The 15,306-nt window shown below is 34.1% G+C and overlaps 1 protein-coding gene across 1 annotated transcript; it reads right to left on the bottom strand.

Annotated features, from left to right (window-relative positions):
• Positions 1–7,557: 7,557 nt before the first annotated feature.
• LOC121979595 lies at positions 7,558–8,998 on the bottom strand. The gene is made up of 3 exons (XM_042531590.1): positions 8,588–8,998; positions 8,310–8,513; positions 7,558–7,659 (listed from the first exon to the last, which is right to left on the bottom strand). Exons 1-3 carry the CDS (start codon positions 8,996–8,998, stop codon positions 7,558–7,560), a joined length of 717 nt encoding a protein of 238 aa, XP_042387524.1.
• Positions 8,999–15,306: the final 6,308 nt, after the last annotated feature.

Genomic DNA, 15,306 nt, shown 5'->3' with positions numbered 1-15,306 from the left:
ATATAGCAGAGTCTCAAGAGTCACCGCTTTTAGTTGGACTACCACCTAAACTTAAGCCAGAACCATTATTTGATCTAGAAGAAGTCGCATCCATTGGTTTGGAACTTTCAGGTACCTTTCAATATGCATGGTTATAATTATTGTGATCGTTTAGAAAACTTTATAGAGGTAATTATGATTGATTTTGTTGGATGTGATTTCATTTCTTATAGCTACTTAACTAAACTTGATATGGTTCTAGTTCTTACTTATTTAACATGTATGTGGGAGGTATGCTTTTCTTGTGGGTGTGCAAATTTTCAAGAGGCTAAAAATTAGAAACTCACACTGAACCGTCTTCGACCGTCGAAAAGGATTCTTAAGGAGACGAAGATGAAGGGAGCGGTGATACACTACATTGCTCTTATAATGATAGCTCTCTTCATAATAATATGGGTCATTGGAAGAAAAGTTTGAAAGTTTCTCACTCTGGCAAGATCACAATTTCGATGAGCATAATAAGGAGTTGAGCTAAAGACCTAAAACAAGTGCTTCTTGGAAGACAACCCAAGTCCTTTCTTATTTTTGTTTTAGTATTAGTCATACTACCAATTATGAGATGATTGTAAAGGGCTCCTTTTATATCATATTTCATTATTAATAAAGGTAAAGCTGGTTATTATATTTACTTCAATACAATGTCGAATGAATAAGTATAATAATGTCCTAGAGTAGGAGGTTCTAATCTACAACATATCAATTGGTTAAATTGATAGTGAGATATTGTAGATATACATAGAATACTACTCTTAACTATTCCTAATCAAGCATTAATATGCAAGGATAATATTAATGCATTGAGACTAGCATGTAGGTCAACAAATGACTTAATCTCACAAGTCATGGATATGAGATATCAAGTTCTCACATGGATATATATTAGAGAATATATACTGAATGACCCGCCATGAGAATATTTTATGGATCGTTATATGAGTATCATAAATATTCTCATGTGACTATTGGTATGAATAGTCCTTAGATCTGAAGTCACTACGGTTCCCTACATAACACATTGTATACTTTGGTATCGGTAAACGTCACTTATAATAGGGTGGACTATAAAGCCAATCACTGGGTATGTTGTTGGTATCCCGTGGTAGTTTAGATATGATCAACCAAGTCAGGTTAGGTCATGTTAGAGTTTAACCCTGTGTCTAAGTGTGCAAGAGCTTAGGAACATAGGAAGTTGAGTGGAAGACGTGGCTAACAAGAAGGATGACATGGGAGAGAGACGACGGGCTCGGTGCGTATGAGGGATGAGATGCTGCAGAAGAGCACACTAGCAGATGAGAAGGATGCGCGCGACGGTCCGAGGGAAGAGGAGCCAGAGCGAAAGCTTGCTCGAGGAAGAAGGTCAAAAATTAGGTTCGAGTAAGCCCTATTTCGGTTGGCCGAAATCATCCAGGCGATCAGAGCAACGGAAGAGCTAAAATGGAGCTATGGAACTGCTGGAGGCGCTTTCAACAGGAGTGGAAGGCGCCTCCACGACCTTCAGAAGGAAAGGGCCTTTAGCAAGGCTGGAGGCGCCTTCAAACAACCATGGAAGGCTCCTTTCAGCCCCATGGAAGGCGCCTTCAACTAAGTTGATTAAAAGACAAGGACAAGAGCAAGAATAAAAAGTCAACCCAAGCGAACAAGTACAAGAATATGAAAGCGGCGTGGGACGAAACATCGTCTGAATCGAAAATTGAAGCCATCGTCAGACTTGCACTAGTGGCAAGTTACCAAGAAGACGGAAACAAAGCAAGCTCATCCGAAATGAGCATCGAGATTTGTTGGTTGGTCCTAGGAAGATCGTACCGGTTCCACTGTACAAAAATTTTGTACAAATGTCAAACCTTTCCTAACAACCTATTGTGTTCTTTAGAAATTAAATTCGGAATCGCAAACGGAACTTAACATTATTGATTCTGAATTTAACTTATCTGTTCTTAGTGGTTTAGACTTGGATCGCAAATGATACTTAACATTATAAATCCAAATCCACCTAGGTTACAAATTTAATTAAATATTTATTTTAGAAATCGGCTCCCAGGTCAAACATAGTGAGGCACTTGGCCTTCTTGGGTATGGGAACATCCACCACCGCCTCGACAAACCCTCTTAATGAAAATCAATATTTAATTTCCTTATATAACCTTAGGTTTAACCAAAAGGAACAATCGAATCACAAGATCGAAAAATAAAAGAAACACAAATTTGAAACAAATCCGAATATCTAGAATCTCTAGCCTCTTGTGTTTGGTATTTCAAATCTATACAAAGAAAACTAGTATGATGCGGAATAGAATTATTAGTTATACCTTTCTTTGTAAGCAACAACCTCTTGATCTTCTATCATATTCCTCTTCTTATCTCGGATGTTGTGTGGGCAATTATCTACCGAGATGAGAACCACCAAGAGACCTTCCTTCTAGCAAGTTTCGACCACCAACCTTCAAGTTCCAAGGGAAGCAAGAGCAAAGCCTCCTTTCTCTCCTTCTTCTCCTAGCTAGAACCGGCCACCAAGGACTCCTCCTATGTTGATGCCTCCGGCCACCAAGGAGGAAGAGAAAATAAGAAGAGCAAGGAACTATGGCCGGCCACCACCAAGGAAGAGAGGAGAGGAAAATAGAATAGAATTGTCTCTCATGAAGGCACCCCCTCCCTCTCTTTTATATTCCTTGGTCATGGCAAATAAGGAATTTTAATTACAATTAAAATTCTCTTTATTTTTCTTGCCATTGGTTAATAAGGAGAATTTAATTAAAATTCCTTTTAACCCTTATTATGGTCGGCCACATCATAAGCTCCATATAAGGCAAGTTTTAAAACACAAAATTAAAACTTCCTTATTTGTTTTCAGAAATTTTTAAAATAAAAATTTCTCTAATAATTTTTCCCTTCATGATTGGTTATAAAAGGAAATTTTATAAATTAAAATCTCTCTTTTAAAACCTGTGGATGATTTCCAAAAAGGAAAGTTTTCTTCAAAATTAAAATCTTCCTTTTAACTACAAATAAAGAAAGATATCTAACATTTCTCTTAATATTTTGTAGAAAATTATAAAAGAAAATATTTAATTTTTAAACTCTTCTTTTAAATCATTGCTTCCACATAAGGAAAGATTTTAAATAAAATAAAATCCTTTTAATATGGCCGGCTAATCAAGCTTGGGCTCCAAGCCATGGTCGGACACTTAACTTGGCTTAATCCTTTAGCTTGGCCGACCCAAGCTTGGGCTCCAAGCTTGCTTGGCCGGCCACCTAAGGGGTGGGTAGGAAGGTCGATATAGGTGGGTATAATTCTCTATATACAAGAGACTACGATAAGGACCGAGAGGAGGAATTGGTTTTGGTCTTCTGATGAAATTAAGCTTCCCGTGTTCGCCCCGAACACCCAACTTAATTTCATCAATAATAATTCATACCACTAAAGAATTATTATTGAACTACTACACCAATCCTAAATTACATTTTGGGCTCCTTCTTATTATGAGTGTGTTAATCTCCCTGTGTTTAAGATGTCGAATGTCCACTAATTAAACGAGTTACTGACAACTCACTTTAATTAATATCTTAGTCCAAGAGTAGTACCACTCAACCTTATCGTCATGTCGGACTAAGTCCACCTGTAAAGTTTACATGACAATCCTTATGAGCTCCTCTTGGGGACATTATCAACCTAGATTTCTAGGACACAGTTTCCTTCTATAATCTACAACACACACTATAAATAATATCATTTCCCAACTTATCTGGCCTCTTGATTTATCGAGCTAAATCTCACCCTTTGATAAGTCAAAGAAATAAATACTAAGTACACGTGCTTGTTATTATATCGGGATTAAGAGCACACACTTCCATAATAACAAAGGTCTTGTTCTTTTATTAAGTCAGTATAAAAAGAACTTACCTTAAATGGTCCTGCTCAATACACTCAGAGTGTACTAGTGTAATTTTATAGTTAAGATAAACTAATACCAAATTACACTACGACTATTCCAATTGTTTGTTCCTATTCATCTTAGTCGTGAGCTACTGCTTATAATTTATAAAGAATCGATAATATGATCTTCTGTGTGTGACACCACACACTATGTTATCTACAATATAAATTAATTGAACAACTACACTTAGCATATAAATGTAGACATTTTTTACCAATGTGATTATTTATTTCAAAATAAATGTTTACAAAAGTTAGGCTTTTAGTATACACTCTAACAATCTCCCACTTATACTAAAAGACTAAGCTTCCATATCTGCTGCCATACATCTGATTCTCATACCCTCCACATGTCGATCAAAAGCTTTCGCCGGAAGGGCCTTAGTGAAAGGATGCCAGGTTATGTGCTGATGCAATCTTGGCGACAACAACTTCTCCTCGCTTGACGATGTCTCGTATCAGGTGGTACTTGTGCTCTATATGTTTACTCGCCTTATGGGCTCGTGGTTCCTTCGAGTTTGCAACTGCACCGTTATTATCACAATAAATTGTGATGATTTTGGGCAAACCATGAATCACATCTAAGTTCATTAGGAAGTTCCTAAGCCATATAGCTTCTTTGGTTGCCTCAGAGGCTGCCACATACTCAGCTTCCATGGTTGAGTCTGAAACGCATTTCTGCTTAACACTCCTCCATGCAATGGCTCCACCTCCTAAAGTAAACACACAGCCTGATGTAGACTTACTATTGTCCCTATCTGATTGGAAGTCTGAATCCATGTAACCCACAGGGAGCATATCATCTGCTTGGTAAAGTAGCATAGAATCTCTAGTCCTTCTCAACTACTTCAATATATGTTTTACAGCAGTCCATTGTCCTTGTCTAGGGTTACTTTGATATCTGCTAACCATGCTCACAGCAAAATAAATATCCGGACTCGTACACAGCATTGCATACATTAGGCTTCCCACAGCCGAAGTATAAGGAACTGCCTTCATGTCCTCTATCTCCTTTGATAACTTCGGAGACATCTCATTAGATAAAGCTACTCCATGTCGAAAAGGTAAGAAACCTTTCTTGGAGTTTTGCATGTTAAAACGAGCAAGGATTGTATCTATATATGAGGCTTGAGATAGACACAACATCCTTTTCTTGCGATCCCTTATGACTTTGATCCCAAGAATGTGTGCACATTCTCCTATGTCCTTCATATCGAATTATTTGGGCAACCATACCCTTACGTCCGATAACACTTTGACATTATTGCCAATTAACAAAATGTCATCTACGTATAGTACAAGAAATACCACCACGTTTCCGTTACACTTCTTGTATATACAAGACTCATCCAGACATTGAATAAATCCATATGACTAGATTACTTCATTAAACTGGGTGTTCCAAGATCTCGAAGCTTGCTTCAGTCCATAAATGGACCAATTGAACTTGCACACTAGATGCTCTTTGCCTTTTTCAATGAACCCCTCTGGTTGCTTCATATGCATGTTTTCTTCAAGACTTCCATTAAGGAAAGTTGTCTTGACATCCATTTGCCAAACTCATAATCCATATGAGCGGCAATGGATAAGAGTATCTGGATAAACTTAAGCATAGCTACCGGTGAAAAGGTTTCCTCATAATCGATTCCCTCTTTCTGAGTATACCCTTTCGCAACAAGCCTTGCTTTGAAGGTTTCTACCTTCCCGTCTGTCCCTCTTTTCCTTTTGTAGATCCATTTGCATCCAACAACTTTTACACCATTTGGTGGTTCTACAAGCTCCCAGACTTTATTAGAATACATAGATTCTATTTTAGAACACTACAAAAAAAAATAGGTCTTTAGGTGCGGTTTTAATAAACTATAGAAGTGGTTTTCAACTGATCCTAAAGCTTTTGAATCAGTTACTTCACCGATCCAACAGCTTGCGCTCCTAGCATCAATGGCATTGGTTATAGCAACCAGTGGTGAAAACAGAACAACCGCTGCTGATGTCTCTATAGAAGCGGTTATTAATCGCCTTAATAGGTTGTAATACCAGCGGTCCTTAACCTATCCAAATGTGGTTTGATGCGGCTGCTAACCACACTTGTTAACTACTACAAATGCGATTAATGACCATTTCTATTGGTATGTAGTAGAAGCGGTTATTAAACCGATTCTGAAGTTAAATAGTGTAGTGGTTTGTAACCGCTCCAAAAGTAATTCAGCAGCAGTTTGTAACCACTCCTGCGTACCATGGTTAGGAGCGGTTATTAAGCCGCTTCTAAATTTATTTACCTGGATCGGTTATTTACCGCTTCTAAATTTATTTACCTGGATCGGTTATTTACCGCTTCTAAATTTATTTACCTGGATCGGTTATTTACCGCTTCTAATAAGTGTATTAGCAACAATTTAAAACCAGTCTTATTTCAAATGATGGACCCCAATGAAGCTCCTATAATCATTCCATTTTTCAAATATTTGTTTACAAAATCTTTTGAATTCCTAATTTTTAATAATCAATACAAAACATTTAACAAAAAAAATTAAAATACCAATAGATTAACCAACAAAACATTCATATTAAATCTTTCAATTCACAAAACCAATAAGAAATTCATTTATAAAAATCTGCATACCCAAAACACCACCATATCAACAACAAGTACGAACTTCTTTTACAAAAATCTGCATACCCCACAACACCACCATATTAGTAACAAGTACGAAATTCTTTTACAAAAATGTGCATACCCCAAAACAACATAACACAATAGCACTAACAAGTGCCAACATAATTTAAAGAAAGTTTTCTCTAAAAAGTTTATGTAATTATTAGATGGATCTGTTGGTGGTGGAGGTGTAGGATCATTTCCTTTTGCATTTGGTGGAGCATCTATATTTCGTTGCATAATCTCTACCATTATAGCCGCCATCTATTAACAAAAAGATATTAGTTAAAATGATGTATGTATTTATATATTTTTGAATGGTTCAATTGTTACTAATAAATATTAAATATTTTTATTACCTGTGTCAGAAATAATTCTGGGCCACGAGATCCCCCAACAGCTCCGGATATCATACTCTGCATAATATGTGCAAAATTTTGAAGTTGTTGGTCATGCATTTGCCTTATCATTTGCTCTATTTCTATCAGCCTCTGTACTTCCCGTGCCTCCATTTCTTTTATTTTTTTCTTACATTTCCTTGAATTCAGCTGTCATATTTGAATTAGAGTGATAACTTGGTGTATAGATTGTGTGTTTACATAGCTCAGGGAAAACTTGGCTAGGAAGTGCACCAACACCTAAACATCGAACTCAGCCAGAATGTTCGGGTCCAAAAACATCACTACAAAAAAAAATACTTTATATCGTATAATTGTAATAACTTTAACCACCATAAATAAATAAAAAAATGTTAATAAATTATAACCGAAATGCGTCCTCATGCACTTCTGTAGGTTGAGTTCCCTCAGACTTGTCTTGAAGTCGACGCCGCACAGCTTCATCTAGTAAAGCCTATCAAAAAAATATTTGAGAAAATGCGAAGAATACTGAGAAATAAACATGAAAAATTAAAAGAAATTACTACCTCAACTCAGATCACTTCATCATCAACAGGAGCATCTCCTCTCTTTTTACTTCGACGACTTATTTTTATTATCTCAATGCGAGTAGGTTTTCTCCCCTTTTCCTGAAACTACTTATGGAAAAATCATTTTTAGATCAAGTGTCAAGTAATATTAACAAATATTGTGGATTTTTATTAGTAAATGAATATTCAAAGAGATGAATTATGAAAGGAATTGGAAGGATTTTAATGAGAAAACCTTCTAACTAAATATGCATAAAGACCACACAAAGAAATATTACTTTATTTATGTTACTTTAAGGCACTTCACATCTCTATAATTGAAATAAATTTTGACTCTAACTAATTACATCACATTAATAATATTGTACAGAAAAACACAAAACATACATTAAATCATATTATTTATCAACTAAATAAGTAACTAATCACAAAAAAGAAAATTATAGTATTGGGTAGCAAAACAATCATAATCGATCACTATCATGACATATTAAGTAAAATCATAGAACTTCAGTAGTTTAGGATTATCATGATCTACACAATAAATAGATTATGTGAATTTAGTTGTAAAAACAAAACACAATTTGATACTTACAAATTTATGTTCCAAGGATGGAATATTTGTACGACCCAGCGCATGACTCCCTCTTTTTTTCTTCGCATTTTCTTGATTAATTTTTGAAATTTTCTTTAAAAAAATTGCATTTAATTTGACACTAGTCATATATAAAAAAAACAATCAATATATTTACTACCTCATTAGTGTTCCAGTAATGACACTGTGCTTCCCAAACTTCAGGAGTCAACTTTTGAGGAACTGCATGAATGGAAACAAGCTCATCCAATGGAGTATTCAAATCATAAGACTTAGCTTTGATTTCAGTCCTCCATCGCCTCCATGTTGCCCCCATCGTTTTCATAATAACATCTCGATGGCGATCGGGAATATTAAAACGTGCCTATAAATATTAATAAATAATATGAAAGCATTAAATTCAAATTTGGAATTAAACACTTAACAACTTATAGTCACTTTTCTCCATGCATCATTTAAGCATTTTTTGGGCATCTTTCTCCAATCAAGAAAACTAAGGGGCAACAAGTTCCCATTTCTAGCGATAGTACCCACAAAATTGGCAAGAAGTGGTTGTATATCCCCATAAGACTGGCCTCTTTCATTAAATTGCACTACAAGTACGTCATTAGGATCTAATGCATGCACATCCCTCATCACTGTCCTCCCATGTCTATTTTGTTGCCTTTGAGACTTAAGCATCTCCTCAGTAAACTCCTCATTTTGATCTAGTTCCAGTCCACCATTTTGTGTATCCAATTGTGAATTTGATGTTATATCATGTGATTCATGTTCATCTTGAAGATCATTGTCTCTCAATTCTTGTCCTCTGATATTTTGAATCAACTTTTGCTTTCTTTTATTCATCATTGTGAGTAATAACCTGAAAATAATGCTAAAAAATTGTATGAAGTTATTGTTATAGATATAGAACAAAAGCCAATAAAAATAGTCAATAAATAAGTAAAAGGACAATTAAAAGTATCATTAAGACAACAATGTTGGCAGATACAAACATTAAACAATAGATAAATCATCAATTTACATTAATATTCCATATCTCAATGTCATTCAATGGTGATTGATAAGGTATAGTTTGAAATCCAGGAGTAACTCACCAGTAAACAATTAAGAGTCATGTATACAACAAATTTCTAGCTAAGTCTTAAATATAGAAAAAAATAGTTAAGCAAAAAACATATTCCAGTGATTTCTTACTTCATTATCATACAATAAAAATGACAATCAAATTTCCTACACCATAAACAATCAAAGTGTATAAAATTGCCCAAAAAATAAAACATAAAAAATTTCCTACACCGTAACATAATGCACAAAAAAATAGAAGAAAACTTATCATCTTCCTTCACATAGTACCAAAAATGTATCTTACACCCAATTTTAAAATAACAAAAATTGGAATAGAATATAGTGTTTAGTTTGCATTGATTGATATTAACTAGATTACATCCCAAATAGACACTTGAAACAACATAATATGAATAAAATTTTTTCAGAAATGATATCTTAAATCCTAAAACATCAAAGCCCACATTACTTTTTCCATGTTTGATAACCAGCAGCGGCAATAAACATTGCAATACTTTAGACAAGTATATTTTAATGAAACAAAAATAACTAATACAATATCAACTAGATTCAACAATAAAATTAGAGTAAATATCAAAAGTCAATCAGAATGTTCATCAACATTTTCATTGTTCACATTAGGTATATCATCTACTATCGAACCCCTCACACCAGTTCTAATTAAATCAACATCAACTCCATTTACATCACCTAACAGTGACTACATATTAGAAAAGTTGTTAAGAGTAAACTGCATTGTATCAATATCATCTTCTTCACCCATGTTGTATGTGTCTCTTGGTGTGTGACGAATGACACAATACCACTCATCTTCTTTGGGATCATGAACATAATAAACCATTTGAGCTTGTGAAGCCAAAATAAAAGGTTCATGTTCTTCACGTTCTCCTATATGTATCAAACATGAAAAGTTCACCATTGTAAATCCTAATGGATCAACTTTCATTCCAGTAGTAATATTAACCCAATCACAGCGGAAAAGAAAAATTCTTCTAAGACCTCCATATTCAAGTGAGATAACATCAGTTAATCATCCATAATAATTTGACTCATGATCATCATTATCATGTATTGACTGCACCATAATACCACTGTTTTGCACTTTTTTATTGCTTTCAGATTCCACTGTACGAAATGCAAAACCATTTATATTGAACCCATGGTAACTAAATGCTACAGGATTTGGGCTGCGAGAAAGCACCCTTAGATCTAGGTCATCAATTCGATCATTTGTTCGATCAACCTATAATGTATTAAAGTTGCAACTTGGTTAAGATATAAACATTTTAAAGGATAACATATCTAACATCTATCATCATGCCATTTAATAATTATTTACAATGTGAAACATACCCATCTGGCAAACCATTCTACAAATTGCATTCTAACCATATCATCCAACTCATTATTATTTGGACGACGACTATACCAAAGTCTTCTCTTCAATTCAGTTTTTAGTTCTCTACTTAGTGATAACATTAATAATTAGTAAATTTCATTATTCAAGAAACAATAAAATGAAATTAAAATTCTGAAAAGAATACTTACTCACGATATGGTTGTAGTGCTGCACAATTAGAAAGGATATATCTATGAGCTTGATTCAGAGCTTTATGGTCCAATGTAACTACTTGGCGCCCTTTCGTAGGTCATCCCATATGTGGAAACATTGGAAATGAAGGAAAATCAACACTTGGTGCCTCTTTATGTCATGTTCAATGATTGTATAGCGAGTTTATACCCTCCAAAAAATGAGAACAAAATATAACACATTCATCTGCCAAATATGCTTCCGCAATATTAGCTTCTGGACGAGCTTTATTTCTGACAAAATTTTTAAGCTTCCTTAAATATCTTTCTATTGGATACATCCACTGATAGTGCACAGGCCAGGCTACTCTTGCCTCATATGCTAAATGTACCACTAAGTGCACCATAACTGTCAAAAAAAGATGGTGGAAAAATTCTTTCCAGCTGACACAATGCCAACACAACCACCTCTTCGGCCCTTTGTAATTCATCTTCTCGTAAGGACTTTGCACACACTGTCTTAAAATATTCACACAAAATAATAAGTGGTGCAGTTACCTTTCTAGACAACATACGACGAAGAGCAATTAGAAGAAATTGTTCCATTATGACATGGCAATCATGACTTTTTAGACCCATAATCTTACAACACCCAACATCTACATACTTTGAAATGTTAGATGACATACCATCAGGGACACGAATATCTTTCAAGATTGAACAAAATACTTTTTTCAGCTTTGTTCATACAATAACATGCGGCTGGCAAATATATTCTATACCATCTTCTTGAGTCTGTGGTCATAATTGCTTCATAATGCCTAAAATTTTCAAGTCTCTACGTGCAGCTGCATTATCTTTGCTCTTGTTGGAATCATCCAAAAGTGTCCCAAGAATATTATTGCAAACATTTTTCTCAATGTGCATAGGATCCAGATTATGTCTGATCAAATTAAATTCCCAGTACTGTAAACTAAAAAAATATACTTTTTTTCTCCACATTTGTTCGATCGACCCTGTTTTTACTCATGTAGATGGTTTTGATGCATTACTCTTACCATAAACCATATTTATGTTTTAGGTCATTTGTAGAACTTCAGTTCCAGACAATGGCTTCAAATCTAATTCACGTCGCTCTGGCTTGCCATAACTTGACATTATTCGAATTTCTGCTTATGGGGGTAAGAACCGATGATGCCCTCTATATGACCATTTCTTGCCATGCTTTAAGTATAATGCATCTGTCTTATCAGCACATGTTGGACATGTGTTCTTAGCATATGTGTTCCATCCAGACAAACATCCTAAACCAGGAAAGTCACTAATTGTCCAGAGTAAAGCTGCCCGCATTTGAAACATTTCTTTCTTGCATGCATCATAAGTTGCAATCCCATTTTCCCACAAGTCTTTCAATTCAGTCAATAAGGGAGACAAGTAAACATCAATGTCATTTCCTGGTGCTTTTGGACCAGGAATTAAGGTGGATAGAATAATAGAATGAGATTTCATGGATTCCCAAGGCGGTAAATTGTCCAGCATCAGAACAATAGGCCAAGTACTATGCAAAGTACTTTGATTTTTAAATGGATTAAACAGATCTGTAGCGAGCCCCAAACGTACATTTCTAGGATCAGATGCAAATTCATGATGTCGTTCATCAAATGCCTTCCATGCTGGTGAATCAGCTGGATGTCTTAGATTCCCATCCTCAACTCGCCCCTTAAAATGCCATTGCATACTTTCAGACATCTTAGATGACATGAATAGTCGCTGCAATCTTGGTTTTAATGGAAAATACCAAAACACCTTGGCCAGAGTTTTCACTAAAAGATGCTTTTTTCCACCGGTACGTGACCTTTTGGGTTGTTTCTGTAAGTTTTTCCATCTTGAAAGGTTACACACTTTGTAAGTCTGTTCCTTCTCATTTTCCCCCCAATAAATCATGCAATCATTTGGACATGCATGTATTTTTTAATAATGAAGTCCTAATTTAGAAATCATTTTCTTTGCCTCATAAAAAGAATTAGGCACTTGTGCTTCAGGTGGTAGCACTCGTCGCAGAAAATCCAATAATGTTGTGAAGGATTTATCACTCCACTTCCCACTTACTTTTAACTGAAATAACTCAACAAGAAATGTCAATTTAGAAAACTCAGAGCATCCGACATATAGCGGTTGTTTCGCTTCATCTATTAATCGATAAACATCTTCTACATTTGACTCCATTGGCATATGACTTGTCGATGCACCAGAGTAATTTTCATTACTTGTAAATAAACATTCAGGCATCCCAAATGCTTCAACTAATGTTTCTTGTGCCATGGGTATATGGTTAGTCATCCTAGGAATATGTTCCAACGAAGTCTGAAGCCCACTATCCATGCTTTCGTGAGATGTTGTAACAGGTGGTTTTTCTCCATGATAATCCCAAATACGATAATCTCATAGTATACCATTTATAATAAGATGTTCATGTATTGTTTCACGATCATGATTCAATGAGTTTATACATTTGTAACAAGGACATGGTTGTGTGCCTCCATGAGTTGTATCAGCAAATGTGAAACGTAAAAAGTGTAGTACTCCCACTCGGTACTCAAGACTATCACAGTGGCATTCCATCCATGCTTTCGTCATTATGCAATTCTCTTCAAATATTTTTAAATTAAAAGAATTAAAAATTAACAAATAATTTCAGCAACAACTAAATAATCTAAACTATTACTCAAAAAACTATATATATCTACATTATGAATTTTATGTTCGATTACGAGACCAACTACCATAGATCTCATGTTAGTGTCTTCATTTCTTAAACCAAAACGTGCAAGGTAACAAAATTTTCTTCCTATAAAACCATCTCTAAAATTAAATATTTGTTAGAAATGGGAGAATTTATTTTCATTTTTTTTCAGATAAGATAATACAATTTCACCAACAATCACTAATAACTGAAAAGCATGAGATAAAAATAAAAATACAAAATTTGGTACATGTATCTAGGTACAAAAGATCAATTCATGGTAACTAATAAAACAATAAATCTCATAATCTTTACTCTTCAAATCATCAAAATACATTAATTCAGGATTCAACTACGGTTATTATTCTTGGTCAAGATATACAATAAATAGGTAAATAAAAAATTTACTTGCTAGTCCTAATTAAAAGAAGCTATAATAAAATGTTCATAGATTATTTCATTTCGTATAAGTATAAATTGGCAAGTGTTATTTGAGTTCGTAAGGATTAAATTTATTCTTACTTACATTAATTGACATTCTTATTTTAAATTTTAACTAGATAAGTATTCAATTTGAGCTTGATCTAGTATCAATTAAGATCCATTAAGGCTAAATAGGTCATCTTATAATTTCACTATTGTTTCTATTACATTTATTTTGTCTAAGAAAAAAAACTCACATGAAATCAGATACAACAAAGTAATATACTAATATATAATATAAACGAAATGATCCCTGCGCTTACAATTTTCTTCGATGTAAAGAGGAAGAAGAAACTCTGGATTCTTGGGGTCTCTCGGCGTCGCTGCTTCTTGTAGCGATTTCAACTCATAGCTGTGAAGAGAGGAGTTGCATATTAAAAAAAATATAGATAAGTACGCTAAGCCTTAGCTTCCAGAACCCTAAACCTTAGGATTCCAACCTTGTTGTTTATTCAAATAAGTGCAAAGAAGGTAAAAACGCAAAAGGATATTCATCAAATTAAAAGGAACATTCAAAAACCAAAGAATGGAGCGAATGATAATTGCAAGGAATGACTATACCTTATTCGAACGAAGGATTAACGGAGATTTAGAGCTTCTCGGTGTGAGTAGAGGAAGAAGAAGGGTTTTTCGGCGGGAATAGAGGAGAGGAAAGGTCGCGTGAGATGGGTTATGCGTTGAGGAGGTTTGGGAAAAGAAACCTAAGGAGCATAAAAATTAAAAAAAAAGAAAGAAAATGATATAAAGAAAATTTTAAAAAAATATTAAGTACGACTGGATTAAAATAAAATAAATAGATTATAAACTAATTTTAATTATTGATTAACAATTAAATAATTAAGATTGGTCATGCGTTGATTAAAAGTTTAATTATATTATAATAATTATCAACTAAATTTTTTATTTTTTTCGACAAACAAAATTAAATATTACCATATAAATTTAACTATTACCGGTAAAAAATTACACATTATTGGTCAAATATAGTACAAAATTAAATATTACTAGCTAAATCAAATTTTGGTTAGTAAACAAATTAAATATTACATACCAAATCTAATTTTGATAGGTTAAAAAATTACACATTATCGACCATATTAAACTTGTGTCAATAATAAATTAAAATTGCCTGCCAAATAAATTTTTGTCGGTAATTAAAATTATTTACTAGCCAAAGTACAATTTAGCTGGTAAATCTTTTATTTACCAGCCAAATTCTATTTAGACGGAATATTTTCGCTAGTAAACACAACTTTTCCCATAGTCAAGATTGTATAGACAGGGATGCAATCGACCCATAAAATAAATATTT

Source organism: Zingiber officinale, chromosome 5A (assembly GCF_018446385.1).
Source record: "Zingiber officinale cultivar Zhangliang chromosome 5A, Zo_v1.1, whole genome shotgun sequence".
Lineage (NCBI taxonomy): Eukaryota > Viridiplantae > Streptophyta > Magnoliopsida > Zingiberales > Zingiberaceae > Zingiber > Zingiber officinale.
The sequence above is the reverse complement of the archived record's forward strand: the minus strand, read 5'-3'. Positions and strand labels throughout refer to the sequence as shown.

Bases quoted from the DNA above. Each gene is read 5' to 3' on its own strand.
- LOC121979595 (XM_042531590.1), bottom strand. From the start codon at position 8,998: ATGATGAATAAAAGAAAGCAAAAGTTGATTCAAAATATCAGAGGACAA. The intron at 8,514-8,587 runs GTGACTATAAGT...TAATATTTATAG, and splicing joins TAAATGATGCATGGAGAAAA to GCACGTTTTAATATTCCCGA. The intron at 7,660-8,309 runs GTAGTAAATATA...TTCCATAAGTAG, and splicing joins ATTACTGGAACACTAATGAG to TTTCAGGAAAAGGGGAGAAA.